At 35.9% G+C, this 27508-nt stretch overlaps 1 protein-coding gene across 2 annotated transcripts in view; it reads right to left on the reverse strand.

The window, feature by feature from the left end:
• The window catches only part of Stk3 (serine/threonine kinase 3), a 254561-nt gene that overhangs the window by 155964 nt on the left and 71089 nt on the right, over positions 1-27508 (reverse strand). For both annotated transcript variants that reach the window (XM_090339129.1, XM_090339128.1), the window contains exons 2-4: positions 26029-26109; positions 24763-24891; positions 22203-22317 (exon numbers count right to left, since the gene is read on the reverse strand). In XM_090339129.1, the coding sequence (XP_090195255.1) occupies positions 22203-22317; positions 24763-24779 (132 nt within the window). In that variant the 5' untranslated portion in view covers positions 24780-24891; positions 26029-26109. The remainder of the gene's footprint in view (positions 1-22202; positions 22318-24762; positions 24892-26028; positions 26110-27508) is intronic.

Raw genomic sequence — 27508 nt, forward strand, 5'->3', positions numbered from 1 at the left:
ACAAACAATCAAAAAAGAAAAGTTGGATCTTTAAGAGAGGAAGAAGACTGTTAATACTCAAGTTAATTTGACCAAAGGAGGATAGACAAGATTGAATAAAATAGGACTGAAAATGGGGATATCACAAGCAATGAAATCCAAAGGATCATGAGGGAATAGTTCTAATATCTATACCTAAATAAAAGCCGGAAAAGTGGATAAAACTGACATAACAAAGCTGAAACAAGAAGAGATAACCCACTTAAACATAGCTATGATCTCTATTTTAACAAATTTCATTTACCCAAATTCATATAATCAATTACCTAAAGTACCCAAAGAAGCTAGATATTTATTTGGAAAATAGTTTTCCCATGTTGCAGAAAATTGTGTCTTTTTCATTCTGTAAGCATTTCATCAGTTCAAACAGGCCCCTACTCAACTAAGAGTTAACTATACTCAACTGAGAGTTAAGAGTTCCTTCAAAAGAAAAATTTTATCAGCAAGAATACTTTATTTGTAGATTTAATTAGATTACTTTCCAATGCATTACAGGTTTAAGTTCATTTCTGACACTATAAAAATGAGCAATGTCATCTTAAAATAATTTGAATCACGTTTTATACTCTGTTCAAAAAAACCGATTATAACCATGAATGAATACTCAGCAATCAGGGATGGAAATAAGACTTTTGTAGCTGAGCTAAGACATTAAAAGACGGAAGTCTACATCTGGTTTCAATATTGGCATGAATTCACTGGCAAATTTAAAAAGAATTTCACTGTACAAAAACAAAAAGATGGTTTTGATAGGCTTTACTCCTCTGGTTACTTTTGTTTCTAGAGTCATATGATTAGTATAATAATATGATACATTTAATATGTCACTGTATATATGGTTTTAATAAAAACTGTACCCACCAACTTGTCTCAAGGGCACATGCACAAATGATTTTTTAAATACACAGACTTCCTTAATGTTTTTATGTTCACAAAAACAAATAAAAGTATTCGGAGTTCACACAAGATTAAGAATTTAAATATTCTAAAGGGAGTTTTTAAGAAATGTAGCTAAATCCCACCTTTTGACATAATTGCTTAGGTATAGAAAACAATGTATGAATTTATGTTTAGTTTCTATTAACAAAGTATTAGCTCACTATTTCAGTGACACAGATAGTTTCATGTTTCACTCTCAGTAAGTTTGCATAAGATCTTAAAACTTGTTTATAATGAAAATTCACTAATATAATCCTAACATGACCTTATGAGTCATAAACTAATTATGATCTCTTTCAAAAAAATCACCCCATAGTCCAAAAGTCAGACTCTATCTATCCACTAATAACCAATAGCTTACATTTACTGAGTTCTTACTATCAAGCTACCCTACATGTACTATTTTGCTTAATACTCAAGCACAACCATAGAAGGTAGGCACAAGTAAAAATTGTTGCACTACGTCTTTCTTCAGTATTTTGTAAGACAAGCAGAAAAATTGTAATACTAAGCAATGGTACAAGAACACTTCTGAAGATCAAGTCTTAAAGCGGGTTATAAACTTGATGCAGTATCCTTAAAATAAAATTAAACCATCCAATACAACCTACAAGCTAGGTGCGAGTGGCTCACATCTATGATCACAGTTACTCTGGAGGCTCCAATCTGAGGAATGTGGCTTGAATCAGCAAAGTCTGTGAGACTCTTTTTCTCCAATTAACTACCAGAAAATTGTATGTAGCACTATGGCTCAAAGTGGTAAAGCACTATTGCCTTTAGTGAAAAGAACTCAAGGACAGCAGTCACGCCCTGAGTTCAAGCCCCACAACCAACAAAAACAACAAAAACCCTACAATCACCCTCCCTCCCCGCCAATCAAGGAAGGATTCATAGAGGAGGTGACCTTTGAGCTGACTCTCAAGAAGAATGAACAAAGGTAGCCAAAGAAGAAAGAAAATATTTGTATATAAAGACAATACCCCCAAAATATATGAAGCCAGCAGCATAGGTATCAGTTAAGGAAAGAATGCTAAAGAAATCAGGATATAGCTGAGTATGGTGGCTCAGCCTGCAATCCTAACTACTCAGGAGGCTGAGATCTAAGGATCACAGTTCAAAGTGAGCCCAGGCACTATAGTCCATGAGACCTCTTACCTCCAATTAATGACCAGGAAACTGGAAGTGGCGCTGTGGCTCAAGACATAGAGCAGTAACCTTGAGCTTAAGAGCTCAGGGACAGTCCCCAGGCCCAAAATTCAAGCCCCATTATCAACGAAAAAAAGAAAAGAAATTAGGATACAGGGCCAGGAGTGTGGCCTAGTAGTAGAGTGCTTGCCTAGCGTGCATGAAACCCCGAGTTCAATTCCCTGGTACCACATACACAGAAAAGACTAGAAGTGGTGCTGTGGCTCAAGTGGTAGAGTACTAGTCTTAAAAAAGCGTAAGGACAGTGCTCAGGTCCTGAGTTCAAGCCCCAGGACTGGGGCATATATATACAATGAAGTATTATTGAGCAATAAAGACAAAGAAAACCATGATCTTTTCAGGAAAATGGATAAAACTAAAGATTATTGTGTTAAATGAAGTAAAGCAGATAAACAAGTAATTTGTATGTTTTCTGTCATAAATGGAATCTAGAAAATACAAAAGGAAAAAATGGGACATGAAAGTTGGAAAGGGAACCTTAAGAGAGGGGAGAAGTGAGCTAGAGAGGGAGGTAGAGGATGAATATGACCATGGTACATTATATAAAAGCTCAGTGACAGTATCCAGGCCCTGAGTTAAGCCCCAGGCACCACAAAAAAAAGAAGATGAAGAAGAAGAAGAAAAATATGTAACCCATTAGGTTGTGTACAATTACTAAAAAGTAGCAAAAGGAATAAATAAAATATAAATATGTATTTATATGTATGTGTGTATATTGTAATAAATCTAGTACAAATGTATGGTTCTTTGCATTTCTGTGTAAAATGTATAGGAAAACAATGTAAAATGGTAAGAACAAACTGTTTTATACACTTACTGGAAAACTTAATTAGTCATATCTGAACTTAAGAAAAGTATGAGTCAGGCAGTGATGACTCACATCTGTAGTCCTAGCTACTCAGGAGGCTGAGTAGATCAAGAAGAGACTACATATTGAATTAAGGAATAAAATGGAAGACTGGAGGCACAGCTCAAGTAGTAGATTGCCATCACTGAGACAATCAAAAGCATAAGGTCCCAATATCAATGCAACCAGAGAGGGAGGGAGGGAGAGAGGGAGAGAGGGAACACTGACAGCAAACCCAAAGTCAGAACCTAAAAATGTAAATAGGTATACAGAATATAATAATATATAATGATCAAAGAAGTGTCTGCAGTCATAATGAAAGGGAAATCAATCTTGCTTAAAATCCCAAAGGAGATCTCTGTAATGGAATTCATAATAAACATTTTAAAGAAACTTTAGAGAAGAAACAAGAAAACACCAAAAGGAAAGCTCATATCTCTTTCATAATTTAGGCAGACTCAATGTAAAGCCAACATTATTTTTTTCTCAACTAGAATTGCCATACTTCTAAAATATTATGTATTGCTCAAGTAGCATCTTCACAGTTCCCCCAAAAAACTGTTGTTAAAAATGAACACTGTGGGGCTGGGAGTTTGGTCTAGTAGTAGAGTGCTTGCCTAGCATGCACAAAGGCCCAGGTTCGAGTCCTAGGTACCACATATATAGAAAAAAGCTGAAAGTGGTGACGTGGCTCAAGTGGTAAAGCTCTAACCTTGAGAAAGCCCAAGGACTGTGCTCAGGCCCTGAGTTCAATCCCCAGGACTGGCAAAAAAAAAAAAAAAACCCACTGGCCCAGAGTTCCAACCCCACAACCAACAACAACAAAAAAGAACACTGAGTAGCATGTTCACCTAGCATGCACAAGGCCCTGGACTTAACCTTAAGCAGCAAAAAAAAAAAAAAAAAAAAAAATCAAAACCTTTAACTAGTAATTCCATTTCTCAAAATGTATGCAATGACTATAACAACATAAACACCAGTACACAACTATAAACTTTCTAGAGCTTTGATTTCAATAGCAAAAATATTAGAAGTTGGAGCCAGGTGTGGTAGCTCACACCTATAATCCTAGCTACTCAGGAGGCTGAGATCTGAGGATCAAGGTTCAAAGCCAGCCCAGGCATAAAAGAACCTGAGACTCCAATTAACCTCTAGAAAATGGGAAGTGGGTCTTGGCTCAAGGTAGGGTGGTAGGCTTGAGCTGAAGAGCTCAGGGACAGCGCCCGGGCCAAGTTCAAGCCCCAGGACCCACAAAAAAAAATAGAGAGATAGAGATAGATATATAGATATAGATATATAGATATAGATTAGAAGTTGGAACAAAACTAAAAAAATAAAAAAGTGGATTTTACTTGTATATATATAAACCTTATACACACTGGTATGAGAAGGTAACTAGGGAAAAAGAAGAATGGGCAGAATATCACATACAGCATGAATCTCTTATTTAAAACAAAATATACATTCATTTATGCTGAAAGAACCAATGAGAAACTGACTGACTTGAGTCAATTTAAGGAAGGAAAATTAGAGTCAAACTGGATGTTCACACATTAACTTTCTTGTATTATAAATTTTTTACAATGTACTCAAAATAAGCTTTTTTCTTAAGGGTAATCTCTAAACTTGTTAAACATAATTGTACAGAAAACTTGTCAAGACAACACAAGTTTAAGAGTTCCACTGAATTATATTAAAATGTGAGATATTTTCATTTTTCAGGAAAATTAACATGCACAAAATTTCTTATTTCCTAAGACTGAATAAGGACTTTAATGCATGACACATGATCTTTTAAAAATGTTATTTTTAGTGTTACAGATCTACTATTTCAACAAATACAAAATTCTTAACTGGTGAGTAATTTAAAACAGTTTTTTGTCTTACACAGTAAACAAAGGAACAATTTCTGTTGGTATAGAGGTTCACAGTTTACAGAATTCTAACATTCATCATATTTGTCCCTCACAAAGGAACATGATGTAGGTAAGCCACGTAATATGATAGTGGATCCATTTTAGGATTAAGAATCTAAAGTTTGGAGGAATTACACCACATATTCAAGGTCATAAGACTCAATAAGTAGCAATCTAGTCACTGAAACCTAGTCCTCTGGCTCCACAGCCAGGAGCCTTTCAAATAAAGCACATCTCTCCAAATAACCACTGCTCCACAGGTTAAGTCTATGGCAAGGAGAGAGTGCTCAATGTGTATCCAGTATGACTAGCAATTTGCTCAGAGAGGAATGTACAAAATGAAAATAAAGTGTATGGAGATGGTTTTGACTGATGGAAGGGAAATAGAACTGGGTGAGATGCCAAGAAGAACAGCAACAAAGGTGAAAAACTGGGCAATTTACCAGTAAGGGAAGCCAAAGAAATACCTTTGTTAAGCCTAATTTACTTAGTTAAGGTAGAAGGAATAGTCTATGGAGGGGACTATATTGTAACACATAAAAAAATTAAAAGAAAGTGTTGATAATCCAATTAAAAATTTAGAAAAGATGTAATGAACCGTGATATATATGATGTATTTAATCAGAGATTAAGACATGATGGTGCATGATTACTATGAAAAATTGGAATAATTTAATCCTACAATGCATAGTCATTAGTTTCCATTCATTTTTTATGCTGTGACTTGAAATTTTAAGAAGCAAGTATAAAGAACTTTGAGAACAAAAATCTTCTCTCAGAAGAGATACCAAATAAGGAGCAAAGGTATCAATCACTTCCTGCAGACAGATTTGCTCTGTAAAAGATTTGGCTCCCTGCTGGCAGCATGATCAAGAAGGCATTGGCTTATTCGAGATTAATTCATTGATAAATTAATAGCTGAGTGGTGGGGCCTAGTTTAAGGAATTAGGACTCTGGAACTCAGCTTTGAAAGGGAACATCTTGTTTTCCTCCCTGCTCTGTACTCAAGCATCTGGACTTGCTTAGTTTGTTTAATGTAATGTCAATCTACTACTTGAGCCACTCCAACCCAGCTTTTTGCTAGTAAACTGGAGATAAAGTCTCTAGGTCTTTCCTACCCCAGCTGGATTTAAACAGATCCTCCAATTCTCAGCTTCTTTAGTTAGCAAGGATCACAAGGAGGAGCCACTGATGTCCACCTCTAAATCATTCATTCTTCACCCTACCCCAACCTCCAGAGTGCCATAGTTATGGTAAATGAAAGCTTTAATTCTTCACATCTTTCTACCTTAATATTTCTGCCTTGCCACAGGCCTAGAGCAATAGAACCACTTGACCATGGACTGAAACCATAAACCAAAATAAACCCTTCCTTTTTTGAGTTGTTTATCTCAAGTATTTCATCAAAGTCATAAAAAAAAATCAACACATTCTTCTAAGATTCTAGTGCAACACTTCTAACAGCAGCAATACCTACTCAATGTGAGAAGGAGCTAAGGACTCCAGATACACAACACTGTTGAAACACTGTTGATCAAGCCACTTGTGGTCTTAAAGAAACACTGGACCTTTAATCCCCATGAGGAGACTTTCTAGGAGAATTCTTACAAACATAGCTGAAGAACTGAATCCTTATTCCCCAGGGTCAAGCAAAGAATCAGGTACATGCTTGTCTGCAGGCAGGTCATTCTGACCTTCATCCCCAGGGAAGCATTCCATTTGGGGGCGGGCCAAGGATATCCGCCTTGGACCCCAAAGAGGCCATAATCCATTTTTAATTTTTCCTTATTAAGTCCTATATAAACCTACCCCAAAATCCAGTCCCTAGCACAACCTCTACTCCCAAGGGGTCTGTGCCCCTCGCTGTTCCTCGATAAACAGTCATTGCCTATTGACAATGGAGTCTAGCCTATTTCTTTTCCATTCTCCTCCATTTTCCTTACAATAGCAGCAACGAGTCCTTTGAAAAACACCAACATTATGATACCTTACTATAATAGGCACACAATAGCTATGATATTCAATGTCACCAGATAACTTCTTTCTAAGTTTAACATTGATTTTTGGAAACTATTTTAGAGAGACTTCTTGCATGGTTTTGTTTTGGTTTTAATATGTCATTTTTGTTTGGAAGGGCCTTCTGGGGGGATGCATTAGTAAATACTCAAAACATAATTTTTTTTTGCCAGTCTAGTACCCATTTACTCTTAGGCTAGCAATATTCTGATTTCATTTTAGGAAGGTACTGATTCTTACTTCTAGCAATGAGCTCCACCCAGGCTCAAGGCTGGACACAAAAGTTAGTAGGTGTAAGCCAATTACCACATCTTATTTCCATGGCTAGAATGATTTAATTAGAAAAAGGCACAATTCATTCTTATCAATGATGTCTAAGAGTATTTATCATTCCTACTGTATTTCAACTGGAAAAATATAATCCAGGAAACTGCTGGTGATCATCTTGTAACTATGAGGGGGAATTTGTATGAAAGTGAATGGATCAATAAAAAAGTACCAGAACAAAGAGAGAAATTCAAGTAATTCTTTTCACTCTGAATCAAGCCCTACAGAAAACTAAAATATATAGGTAAATAAGTAAACTTGAGCAAGAAAGCAGCACAAGGGCATAACATCCTGAGTTCAAGTCCTGGAATTGTCAATGTTAATGAAATGATAAGGCAGGTTTAATCTAATGGATGACTATAATGCCATCATTCAAAACTACAGGCAAACATTCTACAGTCTTATGAAATTTAAAGCCACATATAAAATTTTAAATTTTGAATGTAGTGTATAAAGTTTGTGCCTGATTTTTTTCCCAATTTACTGTCTTAGAAATGAACTTCTATGTGGTTTCCTCGGTGATAGAGACACACATTACTTCAATAAGCCTCACCAGGAGAATTCTAACAAAACAATAAATAAGTAAACATTAAGAAAGAGTGATAGGTAGGAAGGGAGGGAAAGAGGGAAGGAGGGACGGAGGGAAGGAGAGAAGGAAGTCAGTCCATTGGCTTAAAATAAACTTTAGGCCACATTTTCCATAACTTGTAACCAAGAGTTGAAACCAATGTAGTAAACTCTAAGTTAATATTAAAGAAAAATGAAATTCTTGATGAAGAGATTTGTACAAAGTACATCTCTAACTCCAGAAATGCTAGAGGTTATTCCAGATAACCATGTCAGATCTCTAGGCTGATTTCTATTTTTCTATCTCCCCAAAAAGGGATATAATAACTAGGGAATTGGGGAGAACAAAAGAATAATGAACACGTAAAAAGGAAAACAAAAAAATGAACACTGAAAAATAAATCTTTTTTAACAAGGGATCTGCTGGGCCAGGAATTTGGCTTAGTGGTAGAGTGCTTCCCTAGCATACACGAAGACCCAGGTTCAATTCCCCGGTACCACATATATAGAAAGAAAAGCTGGAAGTGGTGCTGAGGCTCAAGTGGTAGAGCTCTAGCCTTGAGAAAGCTCAAGCCCAAGACTGGAAAAGAAAAATCTGCTTTTGCCTTCCTTTCCTAGTGGTACCTCTTATAGCTAAAAAATATTTGTGTCAAATGGTTTTACTTTTGCATTAGACTTCATCTTACTGAACCCAAATACTTCAGCTTCTACTCATTTTTATGACTTGTATGATATAATCACATGGAGTGACCACCAAAACCCCTTACTAAAAACTTAATGGCTTAAAGAAACGTGAGGAATATGTAATATTCTTTAAAATCCTTAAATCTCAAAACACAAAAGCTTATTTATTAGATTTGATGTGAATATCTATGAAGCTTCATATTCCAACTTCATTACAACTGAAATTTCTCTCCCCTTTCTTTACCTCTGGGGAAAAAGAATACAACTTACCAGGCCTCTCAGGGACTTGGGATAATGAAAACACTGGAATAAACAGTGCAGCAACTCCATAACTCCCTCCACCTGTCACCATTCAATATCATCTCATCCAAAAAGACTTAAGAGTATAAAATATCCAAAGTTTTAAATAATAAAAAGAATTATGGGACTCTTCTAAAAAAACACAAATCTTCTGCTCAACACAAAATACATACATTAAGAAACATAACAAGAATATTTTAGCTATTATTATATACAAGAGGGCAGAGAGATTTTCTTTCATGAAATCTGGACTGCACATGTCTGGCAAGGAAAAAAAAGATTAATAATCTATCACAAAGTCCCACAACTAGCAATTCAAAATGAAAGCTTTCACTACTTACACCATATGTAAATATACATACATACACACTGTTTATAATCCCTTGATCTACAGAGAAAGAGAACTGATACTCTGTTGTGAAAATGATCAGTGGGTAGACATTTTAAAATCCTTTCCCACATGAAAAGATTCCTGAAAAAGAGATCAGAAGACAACAAAAAAGCACTCAATATATAAGGAGTTGTAAAACCAGTATGAACTAGTATCTATTACACAAAGGGAGAATATGCAACAAAGTGATTAGGAAAGTCAAACATGAATTAGAGTAGTCACAGAGCAAATATAGATCCCAAAAAAGAACTTCACAGAATATAAATCCACTTATATCAAAAAGGCCTCTATTATAAATAGCAAAGATACAATATAACCCAAATAAATAAGAAGAATTTGGTGTGCCTTCACCAAGAGAAAAAACTCTGTTTAAAGAATCACATAATTAACATCAAAGCAGTATGGATACATTTTTTTAAAGTATGTTTACTATAAAAGCTCGTGTGTGTAAGGTATTATTCTAGGGACCCAAGCTATATTTTGAATAGCTGATTTTTATTCTATTGAAGAAATTCTCACCACTTCCTGAAAATATGAACTCTATTTTACAGAGTATATATTTACTTCATTATCAACAATAATAGTGAACTACCAGTGGTAGGTAATTATATTTGATCTTTGGTTCCAAGGTCCTTCATCTTATTCTACCTCAACATATCTGACAGATAATATTCAAAATGTGAAGACACTCCCATTTCTCTGAGATGATAGGAAGATAATGAAAATATCAATAACAAGTACACAAAGAGCTTTATATACCTTTTGTGAACTTCATATATATCAAATTTAAAAAAATAAAATAGGAAGTTCTCTTAATAAAGATGAAGACAATACATTACAAAGAAGCTCTTAAATCTTACCAGATCACACTAAGTATGCAGAACAGGTAGGATTCAAACACATTCTGACTGTAGATTTTTGTGCTCCTAATAATATTTTAATTCTTCTACAAGTGAGTTATAATTTCAAATCCTTCTTCCTGTATAATTTACTTTGTCACATTTTGCTCCTTTTCTCATTTGGAAAATGGATTAATAAAAACGATAGTCTTTTTTAAATACCTGACATATATACTATATAAAAACTTCTTTAAAAAACTACCAAATGCTGGACCAGGAGTTTGGCCTAGCGGTAAACTACTTTCCTAGCATGCACAAAGACCAGGGTTTGATTCTTTGGTACCACATGCATAGAAAAAGCCAGAAGTGGTGCTGTAGCTCAAGTGGTAGAGCTCTAGCCTTGAGAAAGCCCAAGGACAATGCTCAGGCCTTGAGTTCAAGCCCTAGGACTGGCACAAAACAAAGAAAAACTATCAAATGCTGGGTGCTGGTGATTCACACCTTTAATCCTAGCTGCTCAGAAGGCAGATCTCTAAGGATCATGGTTCAATACCAGCCCAGGCAAGAAAATCTATGAGATTCTTATCTCCAATTAACCACCAGAAAACGTAAGTGAGGCACTGGCAAAAAGTGGTAGAACACTAGCCTTGAGTGAAAGAGCTCAGAGACAGAGCCCAGGACAAGTTCAAGCCTGATGATCCACAAAAACAAACAAGCAAACAACACCAAATGCCTATCACTTAAGTTGAGACAAACATCACTATTCTAAAATTATTAGTAAGAATTTATCAAGCAAAAGTAGAATACAGAGTCACACCTGCAATTCTAGCTACTGGAGAGGCAAAAATGGAAAAGTTCAAGGTGCAAGGCTAGTCTGGATGTAAAGTCCATAAGACCACACGAATTCTACCAATTAAAAAGCTGGCGCTGATGAGATGAAACTGTCATCCCAGGTACAGCAGAAATATAACAGGAGAATGAAAGACTAAAGTCAGCTCCATCAAAAAGCAAGACTTTATATAACTAAAACAAAAATGGATTGGAACGTAATTCAAATGGTAGAACAACTTCCCAGCAAATGCGAGGCCCTCAGTTCAAACTCCAGCACAGTCAAAAGAAAGAATGATCTTATCTTATTTTGCCATTTATGACAGGTAACAGCTAGCCATGAGCTAATAGGAAATGCAATGGTGATCTAAAATGGAAGATGGGATCCTAGGACTGAGAAAACATTGCCATTAAACTTTTAGTCAGTCTAGCTAGCCCACCAAAATCATGGAATATCGTAAGGTATGGTTTTTGAGCACCCTATCCACCTGAGGATATACTTTATTCTGGGCCTAAGGTAATTCAACAAATAGTTCATAAAATGAGATCTTTAACTTACCTACCAGGTCAACAGATCATGCCCTAGAAGTCAAATGTAATTCAGTAAACCTCCTGAGCCTGGTAACTGAAGTGGTCCAGGAGAGGCACTTAGTGCTCCAAATCCTATTCACTTACTAAAAATGTATGCCTGGCTAAAATTCATTGTCATTCTCACTCTAAAGTGATGTCCCACTTTCCATGCATTGGTAAGTATATTCCTTTCCTAATAAGCTCTCTTGTCACTTTCACTATATTCTGCCTTCCCTAAAATCTTCTCTGCAGATACAAGGATCAAGGATGATTAGCTACGTTCCAGTAATGCATTATTCTTCTAATTACTACCATTATAAAGCAAAGTTAACACCAAACTTGTGGAGCAGGACACACACATCACTTAAAATATGTTCTCTTCAGTCTGGAATTTACTACTAGAAACACAGAAGTTAATCACATTCTGATATAGGTAAATTTCAGAACATGCTCTACTATATATATCATGCTGGAATTTACCTAAGATTTAAAACATAAAACTCATTTGTACAACTGAGTGCTAGGTTCTCAAAGTTTAAAACCAGATACCAGAAGTTATCTTCATCAAAGATCTACAAATTATAAACACTAGAGAAAAGGGAAAACAAAAACAAAAAGCAAAAAAACAGAGATTATCTAGTCTAGGAACTTGTGATGGATTTGTTGAGATTTCTCAAAGGTACAAAAGAAGAGAGCAGTCACAGGGTTAAAAAGCATGTGGGATGTCACAAAATTTCCCCTTCTAGAGCTAATGAATGCTACAAAGAAAAAAAAAAGGGAAGCAAACACATACACATACTCTACTATAAAGATTATCAAATTATTCCTCACAATAGTTGTACTATTTTATTTTAAATTCCTGAGTTTGAGAGAATGTGTATAAAGATGTGTTTATAAAGACAGATTTGTACGTGTATAAAGATATAAGGCAACTGGGGCAAGAGTAAAATTACACATATTCAGGTACAAAATTTACTTGAATTTCAAGTTAATTATTGAAGTAAAGAAGTCAGGTCTAGCCGGTGCCATCTTGGCCACGAGGTTAAAGTAAGGTCTGGGAAAACCAAGACGGGTGGGGGGTGTGGGGGGGGAGGGAAATGGGTACCAAGACATGTGAAAGGGTATCAATGTATGTGAATTAATGCACCTTCTATCTGGCAAATATCATGTAACCCTTTTACTAATTACAATAAAAAAAAAATAAAGTAAGGTCTGGCATCTTGTCTTCATGTCTGAGCAAGGTGAGAGGCATGCCTGAATCCTTGGAGGCAGGGGTGGGCACTTGGCTGATAGGTTACTCAACCTGTCAATCTAGTGCCTGGGCTAGGGAGCTTTCTGTGACCCTGTCCCCTGCCTTGACCCTCTTTAGGCCCAGACTAGCTCAGGCACCATTATGCCATGCCACAAGTCTCCATATTCACGTGCTGTGTCCTGTTTCCTGGCTGTTCTCTGGTCACCATGATGTCCCAATTCAGCACTCTAGTAGAGCTGAAATGGCTTGCTATTATAGTCTTTGTTGCTTCTTTCCTTTCTGGTCTAGTTCCTAATTGTGTTAAGTGTATTTGCTGGCTGCAGGTCTTTGTAATTGGCCTGCCTGCAGACAGCTAGTACTCAAATAAAGACCCCTAGCTACTTTAACTGAGTTTTGGCGTGTCTCCCTGAATTTTGGAATATTTTAGTAATTTGTCTCTCCTTCTCTGAAACCCCATCAGAGAATAAAAAACCCCATAAGAGGTGTTTTTGTTTTGTTGGGGTTTTTTCCCCCCAAGCCAAGTAGAGGGCTTGACCTCTAGGCCTGGGCACTGTCCCTGAGCTCTTCAGCACTAACCTTTGAGCCACAGCCCCACTTCCTGTTTTCCAGTTGTTAAGTGGAGATAACAGTCTCATGGACTTTAGTGCTTTAAGCCTTGATCCTCAGATCTAAGCCTCCTGGTAGCTAGGACTATAGGGGTGAGGTACCACATTAGGCTGAGAATTATTTTTTAAAGAATAGACTCTAATACAAAAAAAATCTAATAACTTTGTGAATATTTCTATTTAAAGAGTCAAAATCAAGAGCAGGTAAAAAGAGGATCTAAAACAAGATTCCAACTTTAGAAACATAGTGTGAAAGGGCATGAATAAGGAAAAGACATACATTATGGATTAATCTCCAAAACAAAAAGAGTGAGGTGCTCTGAATAGGCTTTAATTCCTTCTAAAAGTAAACTCTCCACCCATTTATCCTAACTTTATGTCTGCCAGTAAAAAAGCATTGTTCCAGTGCTTCTGGTGAGAGCTGGAAAGCTTTCCTGCTCAAGACCAAGACCAAGATAAATAAAACAAATAATCCCAGAGGAAACAACAGATGCTTCACAAGATAGAAATATAATAGGTTAGAAAGAAAAAAAAAAAACTATTATCCTCACAGCAATTTAAAAAGCTTATATATCTTTATGTCAGCATTACTATGTTATAGGAAAAAAAGATCAGTTAAAACAAAGAACTTAGCTATGGAAATAAAAGGCTCAATTAGAAGAGTCAGAAAATGAAGTACAGTAAATCAAATACACTACCCTCTAAAAAAGGAAAAATAAAAAAAAGAGACAGAAAATATTATATGGATTTAGCATAAATCAGATTGAACCATCAATGAAGAAATGTTTCCAAGGCTGAAGAAAGACTACTGTTCATATTGAAAGAAACTACGGAATGCTGAGCATCCCTAATAAAAGGACAGGCAAAATATCTTGTCAAATATCAGAAATATAGGAGGAAAAAAATCCAAAATTTTTCAGACATGGGAGAAAAACCTAGGAATAAAACTCTGACAGGCATTATCTATCATATTTAGCAACAATGGGTGCCAGAAAGTAATGAAGCAAACTCTCAAAGTTCCAGTAGAAAATTATTTTCTACATAAAATCTTTCACAGGCTATCAACCAGATACAAAAGCAAATAAAATATGCTTTTAGATTTGCAAGGACTCAAATCACTGACCACTTCTTATACTAAAAGAAGACAGTTAGAAAAACAAAGAAAGAAAACAGGAAATACATAAGAAAATGAGGGCACTAACCCAGGAGTCCAGTGAAAAGAAATTCCAAGGATGCAGGTGTGCAGCAGACCTAGAAAGCAATGAGTTTACATTAGAACAAGAAATTAGGAAGCTCCAAAGACTGACTTCTTGAAGAACTACATACATTTCAAGGAAAGAAAAATAAAGAAACAGACATTAACAAAACCATAAAGATGTTAGAAGCTACCTTTTTCAACATAAAAAAGGTAGGAAAAGGTATAATAAAAACAAAAACTTGTATACCAAGATCCACATAGATCTAACAACTTAAAACAAGGCAAAGATTCTAAGCAATGGATTAAATATGAGCAAAGGAAACCCAGTGAATCAGATGCTGAGAACATTTCCTTTCTGGAACCTAAAGGGATAACAATGGGCCTTTAGAAATGGAAATAAAAGTAGTACTGTAGCTTAAAGTGGTAGAGTGCTACAGACCCTGAGTTTCAACCCCACTAGGGACAAAAATAAATAAATAAATAAATAAATAAGAAAGAAAGAAAGAAAGAAAGAAAGAAAGAGAAAGAAAAGAAAGATCAAATTTTAGCTTACTCCTTGCCTTCTCTTATCTGATTTATTCAGTTATTCATTCAATCCTACAACAAGTACCTACTGAGTATCCTCTACACTCAAGTATTACCCAGGAAATAGAGATAAAACAGTGAACAAAATAAACTAAAAGCTGTGCCCATCTAGGTGATATAATCCTGGTTGCTCAGGAGGCTGATACTCGAGGATAGCAGTTCAAAGCCAATCCAGGCAAGAAAGTCTGTGAGACTCTTTATTTCCAATTAACCACCACAAAGCCAGAAGTGGAGCTGTGGTTCACAGGGTACAGCAGTAGCCCTAACAACAGCATTGGCACACGCATGTGCATGCACACACACACACACACACACACACACACACACGCACACACAAAATCTGTTCCCTTTTAGAACCATATTTAATATTTAGGACACAAAGCCAGAAATGGAATTGAATTTAGTTTCTTACATGTTACCTCATGTGTATCTAAACAACACAAAAAGTAATCTTTCTTATACCTTTAGCAAAGCATGCTCTGGCCTAGACTGAATCTTTCCATTTGAACCTTTCCACTCAACTGACATATAAAGGACTATATAAAGATTACTATTATTTAATGTAAGAGGAAAGCGAAGTTCTTGTCAGTAAGTGATTTTCCTCAGACTACATCTTTTTGAAGAAGAATCAAACTAAAATCTATAGTGCTAAAAGTCTGAGTTCATGCTCTTTCTACTATACTATGTTGAATTAAGCCAAGCGGTCAAACCAAAAAAAGAGTCTAAACAGTAGAGAATAACCTTAGGCAATTTCTTAAAATGTTTCCAAGTATACAATAAACATCTAAGACACAGACTCTATTTCTTCCATATGTCAAGGCATAGCTTTACAATTATATGAAGATCATTTTGAAAGCCTCTAATCAAAAATATAACCTATCTTTAAAAAGCTCCAATTTCACAGTTGTACTTTTCTTCTAGGCACTATGTAATATTTATATATATACATGTTGGAAAATGTTAAATAATATTTAATGTCATTGATTTTTTAATTCTTCACAAAGGAAAATTTCAACTATTGGTCCCATAAAATTCACTGACCATTTTAATCTTTATAAAAACACTTTGACACAGAAAGGGGGAGATAAAGGTGACCAAATGCAGCTGTGTTACTCACTAGACACTATTGCTGGAAATGAACTCTACAACTTGTGAGTAGGAATGGGAGGGAAAACCTAGGAGAAAAAAAGGAAAGGGATGATACTGTCCAAAAAGAAATGCACTTATTACCTGACTTTTATAACTGTAACTCCTTTGTATATCACCTTTATAACAACATTTACAAAGTAAAAAACAAAACATTAACTTGCAATAACTCAGCTCTTTTTTCTATAAAGCCAAAAAAAGACCGAAAGAGGTCTGTGGGTAAAATTATGAAGCAATTTTTTTAAAAATAAGTAAAAAATTAAACATAGAAACACTACAAAAATTTAATTAAAAAGGAACTACATGTACACATGTACCAAGTTTATCAGTAAGCATACATTTTATAGCTATTCTTTGATATATGATCATCTCTATTCAATAATCCACATACTAAAATGTAGTAGTCACGTAAATAATAATTTTTCCACAAAACACCAAATACATGGGTTAGGATCACTTTATATTTGCAGAAACAACCAAGGAATTGATCTTATCTCTGCTATTCTTTTTTTAACAGATATAAATGTTTACTCTACATAAAAATTTACAAAATAGGGCCGGGAGTTTGGCCTAGTGGTTAAAGTGCTTACCTAGCATGCATGAAGACCCGGGTTCGATTCCTCGGTACCACATACATAGAAACAAAAAAAAGCCAGAAGTGGTGCTGAGGCTCAAGTGGTAGAGCTCTAGCCTTGAGAAAGTCCAAGGACAGTGCTCAGGCCCTGAGCTCAAGCCCAGGACTGGCCAAAAAAAAAAAAAAAAAAATTTACAAAATGGGCAGCTGGAAGTACTAAGACCTTTGGTGGAAGTAGAGGGGGTGCTGAGACGGCAACATGGACAGTGGTCACAAGCACCCGGCAGAAGCAAAGCTGAGGGCTGCAGCCCATGCACAGCTAGTCCCTGCATGCATGCGCATTCACACTCCTGGCCTGTGGACAAGGGGGACTGGCGTTGGGGTACACATAGACTGGGAGCCTGGATGGGCACGCCCCCAGCTGACTGCTTAATACTGCATCCAAGACACCTGAAACCACATGGCACTGGCACACCAATGGCGACAGCGAGGCAGGGCAAGGCCAGACCTGACATGACACCTGGGCCAGCATCCTGAACATGCAACACTGGCTTGCAGACGTGGCAGCGCTGGCCCAGACCCTACTCCTGCTCAGGGCCAGCCCTGGGTGGTTTCTGGACTGTGGGTTAGAAGGAGGCCAGAAGCTTGGCCAGGTGGAGGAGGAGCCTGGTCCTAACAGGCAAGCAGCAGCACCCTGAGCCTTGTGGCAGTGGCAGAGGCTTGGTGCTGGGGCTGTTGGGACCATCCCTCCCCCACTGTCTCAGCTATTCTAAAGATAAAATACATGTCCAATTCTGATGCTCCTTCTTTAACATTTATGCTGACAATCAGCTCATTCATTTTATAACTTTTTAAATGATAGGTAAAGATTCTGAAAACTATTAGCAAACTTTCAAGCAAGTACTAGACTTCCAAAAAAAGCAAAAGATAGAAGAGACCCAATAAGAAAAAAAATGTAATAACCAACACACGAGTGCTCAGCCGGCCTAGTGATCAAAAAAAGCAAAATAATAACAGTAAAAGTTAGCATATATTGTATTCCTCACATAAGAACAAATATGCAACAAAGACCAAATCAATCAATGAACTAGTATATCGACAACAAACTATCTAAAACGTTTTCAACTATAATATTAATTTTTGTTTGGTTGGATTTCTTTGAACTCGGACCTGATGCCGTAGTAGACAGGTACTGGGCCACTTGCTTTATTAAATTCAGATATGATCCCATCTATCTGGGACCACAGCAAACTAGGATCCTTCCCACTTCCCAAGGTACTGGGATTATAGATCTCAACCACCACACCTAAATCCTATTAAAGGAATTTGAATCTCACTTTGTATAACTTCCTGTGAAACCCAAGCTGACTTCAGATTCAGGATTCACCTTGCCTGAGCCTCCTGAATGCTAGAATTACAGATGGGAACTACAACACTCATCAAGATGATATCTTAAGGCAAAGCATTCAAAGATGCAAATTCAGTACTACAGGAAGTGAGAACAGTTGAACCTAAGAGAGAAAAATGAATAGCAAACTCAAAATCACAAATATATAGACCCAGTTTTTGTTCTAGGAGTCAGGTTTTATTGTGAAGTGAAATCTATAGTGTATGAGATAACACTGACAAGTTATAAAATTGTTTAAATGAGAAAGAGACAGTATTTGTAAAACACTGAATTTAAATTTCTTTTAAAAAGACATTAACTGGGGCCAGGAATGTAGCCTAATGGTACATTTCCTGTGGAACATTGTTATCCCCTCCCTGATTTTTCTCCCGCTTTTGTCTCCCCATCCTGCCCCAGGTGTAAAGTTCATTTCCAACATAGTGTCTTGTGAGTATCATTGTTGCACTGGTTCACCCTTTATCCTTTGTCTCACCATTTTGTTTGTCCCTTTCCATTCAGATAGTCCCCAATTCAGATAAGACACATAGATGTGTGTCATATATATGTTTATCAGTAGTAAATTTTACTGACAATGATTGAAGCCCTGAGCTTCATCTTCAGAACCACAAAAGAAGGGGGGGAGAAGAAGTGAAATACACTTGCATGGAAGAAAAAAATGTCTTAATTACTACCTTATATGTAAAGAAATATAAATGACAGGGCCAGGAGTTTGGCCTAGTTGTAGAGTGCTTTGCCTAGATGCACAAAGACCTGGGTTCAATTCCTTAGTACCACATACATAGAAAAAGCCGGAAGTGATGCAGTGGCTCAATTGGTACAGCTCTAGCCTTGAGAAATTCCAAGGACAGTGCTCAGGCCCTGAATTGGCAAATAAATATATATATATATATATATATATATATATATATATATGGGTGTGTGTGTGTGTGTGTGTGTGTGTGTGTGTTCTTCAGAGAAGTAGAAAATGGAAAAAGGAATGAAAAGCAATAAAAAGCATGAGTGCATAGATAAATATAAGCACTGGCAATATAAAACAGAAATTCCTATAATTTATGCATTTATATATATGCACATATAATATGATTACAACAACACATTAAAGAAACAACAAAGCATATTACAAGAAGTAAGAGCCTAGGAGCCATAAAAGCAGTTGAAAAAAGACTACCCATTATGACCATGAAAACAACCACTAGAGTAAATCTTGTAACTGTTTAATAAATGATCAATGTTTAAAACAAGCCATTTAGTAACAGCCATGTCTCTCAAATTCAAACTAGCAAATATTCTCATAAAATGAGAAAATATTTACAATATCTGAGTGTTTTTTGTTTGTTTGTTTGTTGTCAGTCGTGAGGCTTGTACTCTGGGCCTAGGCACTGTCTCTGAGCTCTTCAGCTCCAGGCTACTGCCCTACCCCTTGAGCCACAGCACCATTTCTGGTTTGGTTTTCTGGTGGTTAATTGGAAATAAGAGCCTCGCAGACTTCCCGCTGGCTTTGAGCCTTGATCCTCAAATCTCAGCCTTCTGAGTAGCTAGGATCACAGGCGTGAGCCACTGTACCCAGATTCTGAGTATTTTTTAAAAAAATAATGAGCCAGAAGCTGATGGCTCATGTTCGTGATCCCAGCTGCTCAAGACACTATGATCTGAGGATCGCAGTTCGAAGCCAGCCAGGGCAGGAAAGTCCATAAAACTCTTATAGACTACTCAGAAAAATACAGAAGTGGTGTTATGGTTCAAATTGGTAGAGAACTAGCTTTGATCAAAAGAAACTCAGGGACAAAGCCCAGGTCCAGAGTCCAAGTACCAGGACTGGTAGAAGGAAGGAAGGAAGGAAGGAAGGAAGGAAGGAAGGAAGGAAGGAAGGAAGGAAGGAAGGAAGGAAGGAAGGAAGGAAGGAAGAAAAGAAGTTTACCTCAATAATAATAACAGCTTCTATAGATAAATAAAAGACAGTATGTCCCTCAGGCCGGAAAAGAAAGATATTAGATACTCTTGTCTTGATTACAATTCTTTTAAGATCTGAAAACACAAAGAAAATAAACCCATAGCTCCTGATCAACCTCTTTTGCTACTACTCTGGATAATTTTCATATATGGAAATTGTTTTCCTGCTATCCCAGAACAAGAATAACTGTTCTATGAGAAGAAGTAGATGGTTTCAAATATAGACTTCTCAACATGATAGTAGATTTTGCCTTCTAAGGAATATGAGCATCTAAATCTTTCTGTTGGAATTAGTATAATGAAATTTCTAAGGAAAATTTTAAGAACCAGGGCTGGGATGTAGCTAAAGTGGTAGAGCACCTGATTAGCAAATACCAGGTTCTGAGTTCAAACTTCAGTATCATATATATAATCACCACTATTTGTAATTATTGGCAACAAGAAATAAACTTCTTAGATCAAATAATTTCTATGTAAAGTGGCATTTAAAATCTATAAAACAGATATTTAAAAATTTTTTTCTGCCTCATATATGTTGACTTTATATTCTTACTTGATCATTCACTATATATACCAAATATCCTAAATTTAACCTTGAAATAATTTAAAAACCCTTCTCCTTAACTGGAGTATAATTCTTTTTTTTTTTTTTTTGCCAGTCCTGGGCTTGAGCTCAGGGCCTGAATGATTGGACTTTCTCAAGGCTAGAGCTCTACCACTTGAACCTCCACACCACTTCTGGCTTTTTTCTATGTATATGGTACCGAGAAGTCGAACCTGGGTCTCCATGCATGCTAGGCAAGCACTCTACCACTAGGCCAAATTCCCGGCCCCAGGAGTATAATTATTTTTAATTAAAGTATTGTTCTGTCAAGCAAATGCCACTTAATTCATATAAAAGTAAGTTAAGCAAAGAATTTCTAAAATATGCAATTAACAGGTTACAGATCACTTCATCCATTCTGTCAAAATAGGAATTATTTTAACTTGCCTCCCTTCCTTTTGATTGAGTTCTATTTATTTTCTCTAACAGAAAAAAAGTTACAAGAATAAACTTATAATATATTTCCCCAATCAAACTTTCAAATGATTATGGTTAACCACAAATTTACTCAAGTAGTTAAATATTTTTTCTAAATGGATTTTACTAAAACATTAGTGTAACAATCTCAGGTAATTAAATTATTGTTCTACTGATTCACAAATTACTTCTCTGATAATTATTGTTAGCCCCTCATAGATTAAAATGTCTCTTTAGTCCTTGAAAAATGTGCAGTAAACTAGATACAGTACTAGGATAAACAATTTCATTAATAGTCCTCTTTTTTTGTTGTTTTTTTGTCAGTCCTGGGGCTGACTCTGGGGCTAGGCGCTGTCCCTGAGCTCTTCTGCTCAAGGCTACCACCCTATCCCTATAGCCACAGCACCACTTCCAGTTTTCTAGTGATTAATTGGAGATAAGAGTCTTATGGTTTTTAGTGCCCAGGCTGGCTTTGAACAGTGATTACAGGCATGAGCCACCACTCCCAGCTAATAGTCCTTCTAACGATAAGAACATAATTATAAAAGCTTTAAGTAATACAGTTTGCTAAACTAAATTCAGAATAAAAATGTATACAAACAATCTAGTGTTATCACTTTCACACATTTTCAACTATTTACCAGACATAAACTAAAGTAAGTATAAATACCTTGAATGTTATACGCTTTATATCATAATTTATTGAACTCATATTAATCAAACTCACACATACCATTATTTCCAATGAAGAAGAGGAGTGTTATGGTAATATCACAGTAACTTAACAAAAGTTTTCCTAAGAAATAATCATGACTGTATCTGCTCCAGAAAAATATGTGGATGGATCTCACACCTCCTGCTAGATTCCCTTACACAACATAAATGCTTTTCTTTTTTACATTAATATTTTCTTTGTAACAAAATACTACATAGTTAAATTCTAAAATAGGAATCTTTAGAAATCAAATTAGTAGAACAATTTTTAAATACTTACTGTCTTGTTTCGTAATCTAATTATGTCTGAGACAGAGCCAGCTCCACAGTACTCCATAACAATCCAAAGGTCTGTGTTCTTAAAATAACTGCCATAGTACTTTACAACATAAGGGCTAAAGAAAAATATAGATAATTAAATTGAATTAACTCCCAAGAAATTTTTTTCTTAATCTCAATACAAAGTGTTTGCAACATCTCATAATGTTCTAGTAAATAAACTTAATGACTAAATTTCTATTGTATACTGCACTGTCTATATCTAGAGTTCACCAACTGTGTATAATTAAGTTTTATTTCATGGACAACATTTAACAGGATTACAAACTAAAGGAGGCCCAAATATTTTGAGTGATTCCCAAGGAAAATAATACTTCATTTTGGCAAGAACTTACAACATAAGAAACAAATGAAGGCCAGGAATTTGGCCTAGTGGTAGAGTGCTTGCCTAGCATGCATGAAGACCAGGGTTCAATTTCTTAGAAGCACATACATAGAAAAAAGCCAGAAATGATGTGGTGGGCTTAAGCAATAGAGCTCTAGCCTTGAGAAAGCCCAAGGGCTGCGCTCAGGCCCTGAGTTTAAGCCCAGGACTGGTTAAAAAAAAAAAAAGAAATGAAAATATTTTCCTTTAAGACATTCTAAAAGTGAATCAAAAGAAGTTTGCTTTCAGTCAAATATTAGTACTTGGTGCAATATTTCAATATTTCATTTTGGTCTCAGAAAATTCTGGTGAAAAATAACTATGTACATACATACACATATATGCAAACATATGCATACATGTATATATACATATGTGTGTATATATAGTATTTTAATAGTGTACATACTGTATATATATGAATATAGTATAAATATATACACTATTTTGATAATTGGATGTGTATATATGTTTGGATGTGTACACTATTATCAAAATTTGATGCAAGATATGAGTGCCCATGCCTATATTCCTAGCTACTCATGAGGATGAGATCTGAGGATGGAAGTTTGAAGCCTGGGCAAGTAAGCCTCTGAGACTCTTATCTCCAATTAGCTACCAAGAAAGCCAGAAGTGGAGCTGTGGCTCAAGTGGTAGAGCCTTGAGCACAAAAGCTCCAGGACAGCACTAAGGTCCTGAGTTCAAGTATTAGACAACCAGTACCACCCCCAAACTGACAACTGTACATATCAATGTCAAATAAAGTCACAGTAATCAATTAAGAAATAAATATTGAGAGGTACAGGAATTGAGGGACAAAAGGTGTACAAACGCAACAATGGTACTCACTGGACCTTATGTTGAAAATGAACTACACAACTTGTGAGTGGGATGGGAGGGGACAACTGGGAGAGATGAGGGAAGAGATGGCATTGTCCAAAACAAAATATACTCTTTACCATACATACAGAACTGTAACCCTTCTGTACATCACCTTTTTAACAACAATTTTAAAATAAAAGGAAGAAAGAGAGAGGGCAGGAGGGAGGGACTATTGAGGGGCACTAGTGGCTCATGCCTGTAATCCTAGCTACTCAGGACATTGAGATCTAACGAATGCAGTTCGAAGCCAGCTTATGCTTCAGGAAAGTCAATGAGCCTTTCATCTCCACTAAATTAGAAAAAAGTCAGAAGAGAGCTGTAGCTCAAGTAGTAGAGTACTAGCCTTAAGCACAAAAACTGAAGGACAGTGTGTAGGTCCAGGTTTCAGGCCCAAGGACAAGTGAAAGAAGAGAACAGAACAACAGAAGGGGAGGGAAGGAAAGGAAAGGGGAGGGGAAGAAGGGAGAGGAAAGGGGAAGAGGAGAGAAAAGAAGAGGGGGAGGGGAGGGGAGAAGAGGAAAAGGAAGGTCAACAAAAATTTAAAATATTATAAAAGGATACATAACATATCATCACACCATCAAAAGAAGATAAGGAGGAAAACTTTTCAGTTGAGCCTTTATTTTAGTTAAGCCTTAAAGTCAGAGGTAGAGAAGGTTGGTTGGAGCTTCAAGGCCTGAACTAAAAAGATATCCACAGGACTAGAAATAACTCATGTGCCTGTTTCTTACTATGCCTTGTACATGTCTCACCCATCCAAATGTATGCCCTATATAGTTGACACAGTATATCAAAATAAAGAAAAATAAGCTGAATATATGCTCCCATTAAAAACAATGAGAACTTACATTGTCTGTATCATTTATAATTAGCATTGCATATCCAGATTTCTTTTCAGATCAATCTCTGCTCTATACTTTCTACATTCTATATATCATCCCTCCCTCTCTTCACTAGTCTATCCTTATCCTCCAAGAAGAGGCCCTACATTCTTATTCTCACCAATAAATTTGTCCTAAAAATAGGACTACACTGAGTATTTTCTTCACTCTACATTCCTTTATGCTATGATGTAATTTTCTCTTTTAGAAGCAAAAAGAAATAAATACAAAAGACATACTACAAAGCTGTCTTCATTTTCTTCAAAGGATTAGTCTCATTTTCAAAAAAAAGAAAGAAATAGCAAAGTAATACATTTCATTATATTTTATTAATAAAATTCATCCAAATGAAGAAAAAGTAAATCTCTTCATACCTGTCACATTGCTGCATTATAGAAATTTCTTTGATTATTTCCTGAAGATCTGACTCAACAGGTACTTGTTTAATTGCAACAACTTGGCCAGATTCTTTATGGATTGCTTTAAATACACTTCCATAAGACCTAAAAACAAACAGATGTTTACGTTTTCTTATCTAAATGCCATAAGTATTAGAAAAAAAGTATTGTAATTTTTTATGTAGTGTTTTCTAGTTTAACCACTATTTAAACGATAAAAATAAAAGCAAACAAATAAAAGTCAATGCATTAGTTTCAGTGCTTCAATGATAAATAAAGTCTTCAAAAGTTCATATATAACAAATTGAGTTTTCTTAGGAATGAAAGAGACTTACGGTTTCTCAACTCAAATGCAGCATAAAGAAGATATAAATAGAAATTAGCAGTATGAAAGATAGATTAAAAAGAGCTAAAATTTCAAATTAGGAGAAAAGGCTAATCTCGTTAATAATTTCCAGAATATCAAAGTCCCACTTTTGTTCAGAGTACTTAAAAACAGCTGAAACCCTCCACTGGGGACCACTTAATACCAAAGTTAAGAGTAAGGGAGCTCTAGCCAAATAGTTTTTCTGAAGTGACAGGTCCAAGATCTCCTCAAATGTTCCTTTTGCTGTTTTCTCAAAAAAAAAAAAAAAAAAAAACTACACAGTCACAGGTAACTTAAGAGATATTTAAAGTTCAATTCACAACTAATACTTACCTTTTCCAAAATAAAATGGGCTCCAAATTCTAAATGACACTTGCTTAACAAGTCAAAATCATTCAAGCTTACTAATGAGAACACCACACAACATCCAGAAAAACACACAAACACACACACACACACACACACACACACACACACGTATATTCTTCTTCTTTGGAAAACAGTATAGCACATCTAGAATCATCTGATCTTTAAAACTTCAGACTAATGATCCAAATTCAACTAGTATTAGTATTCAATTTTAGCAAACATTCCAGTTGAAAAATTAATTTAGACAGTCCATCACTATATAAATGCTAATTTATTTATTTTTTTTTTTTTTGCCAGTCCTGGGCTTGAGCTCAGGGCCTGAGCACTGTCCTTGGACTTTTCTCAAGGCTAGAGCTTTACCACTTCAGCCTCAACACCATTTCCAGCTTCTTTTTTCTATGTATGTGGTACCGAGGAATCGAACCCTGGTATTCGTGCATGCTAGGCAAGCACTCTACCACTAGGCCAAACTCCCAGCCCCTAATTTAATATTTTTTTGCACTCACCCTTCTCCAAGCTTTTCCAATACATCAAAAACTTCTTCTGGCTGCTTAGTCAAACTGTCTTCACTCAGCTTTTTCAATTTGCTGATAAGAAAAAGAAAAAAATATTTTCTTTAACATCTTCTATTTTTAATCTATTTCTAATAAGCAAAATAATCAAATGGCTCAAAAATAAAATAAGTCAAAGGCTGAAGGCTCATTTCTTTTTTTTCATATATTATTTATTGTAATTAATAAAAGGGTTACATGATATTTGCCAGATAGAAGGTGCATTAATTCACATACATTGATACCCTTTCACATGTCTTGGTCCCCATTTCCCTCCCCCCCAACCCCCACCCCTCATCTTGTTTTCCCCCCTTCCCTATCCAATTTCAAATAACCAAATACAAATATATCCGATATATTAGGTAACAAAGTGAGATACTGTAACAATATGAGATAACCAAGGGACAGCAAAAGAGATGAGAGATAACATAGTACCTTAAGGACAACAATCATTCATTATATGGCTTATATTTCTATATCTGAGAGATCCTTTCATTTAACATCATACTATATGGCCTTTTGTATCAAGGTTTTGCTCTATTGCAAATCTCTGCTAGGAGAGCCCAAGGTTTCTACTGATTATGACAAATGAGGGAAACCCTTGAGCCTAAGTTCCTTTGAGTCTGGCTTACTTCACTTAATATGATTTTTTCTAAGTCTTTCCATTTCCTAACAAATGGGGCAATGTCATTCTTTCTGATAGCAGCATAGAATTCCATTGTGTACAAATACCATGTCTTGTTGATCCATTCATCAACTGAGGGACAGCTAGGTTGGTTCCATATCTTTGCTATAGTAAATAGTGCTGCAATGAACATTGTTGTGCTGGTGGATTTAGTATGTCCTTGTCTGAAGGCTCATTTCTGTACTCCTAACTATCCATGAGATCAAAATTCACAAGCTTGAAGTCTGAACCCACAATAGGCAATTTAGAAGAGAGATTACATCTCCAAAAAATAACCAATAAAAAGTCAAGCTTAGGCAAAGCTCAAGTTGGTAGAATATTAGCTGAGCAAGCCAATCTGAGTAGGTTCCAGCCCCTGATTTCAAACCCTAGGGTGGGAGGAGGGAGGGATCAATCAAGCAATATAAAAAAGTATAAAATGAATAGTCTCCACCCAGGCCTTCATCATCATGTTTCTAACAAAACCACAAAAAAATGAACATATTCAAGATTTCTCCCTAGGGGATGAAAGCACCAGTTTTATACATATATATACACACACACAGATACCCAATAGACAGATTAGATACATCATACATACATACATACCTACATAGATAGATAAACACATAGGTACATACACCAATCAACAATGCTCTTGCTGGGAAATGAAAAAAATAACGATATTCTTCCAACAATCAAAGCTGAAAGAATTTATCAAGAAATAGCAGGGAGTTCTTCAAACTGAAAAAGATGCTAATAAGTGAATAT

This window comes from Megascapheus bottae, chromosome 9 (assembly GCF_031878675.1).
Source record: "Megascapheus bottae isolate mThoBot1 chromosome 9, mThoBot2.hap1, whole genome shotgun sequence".
Classification (NCBI taxonomy): Eukaryota; Metazoa; Chordata; class Mammalia; order Rodentia; family Geomyidae; genus Megascapheus; species Megascapheus bottae.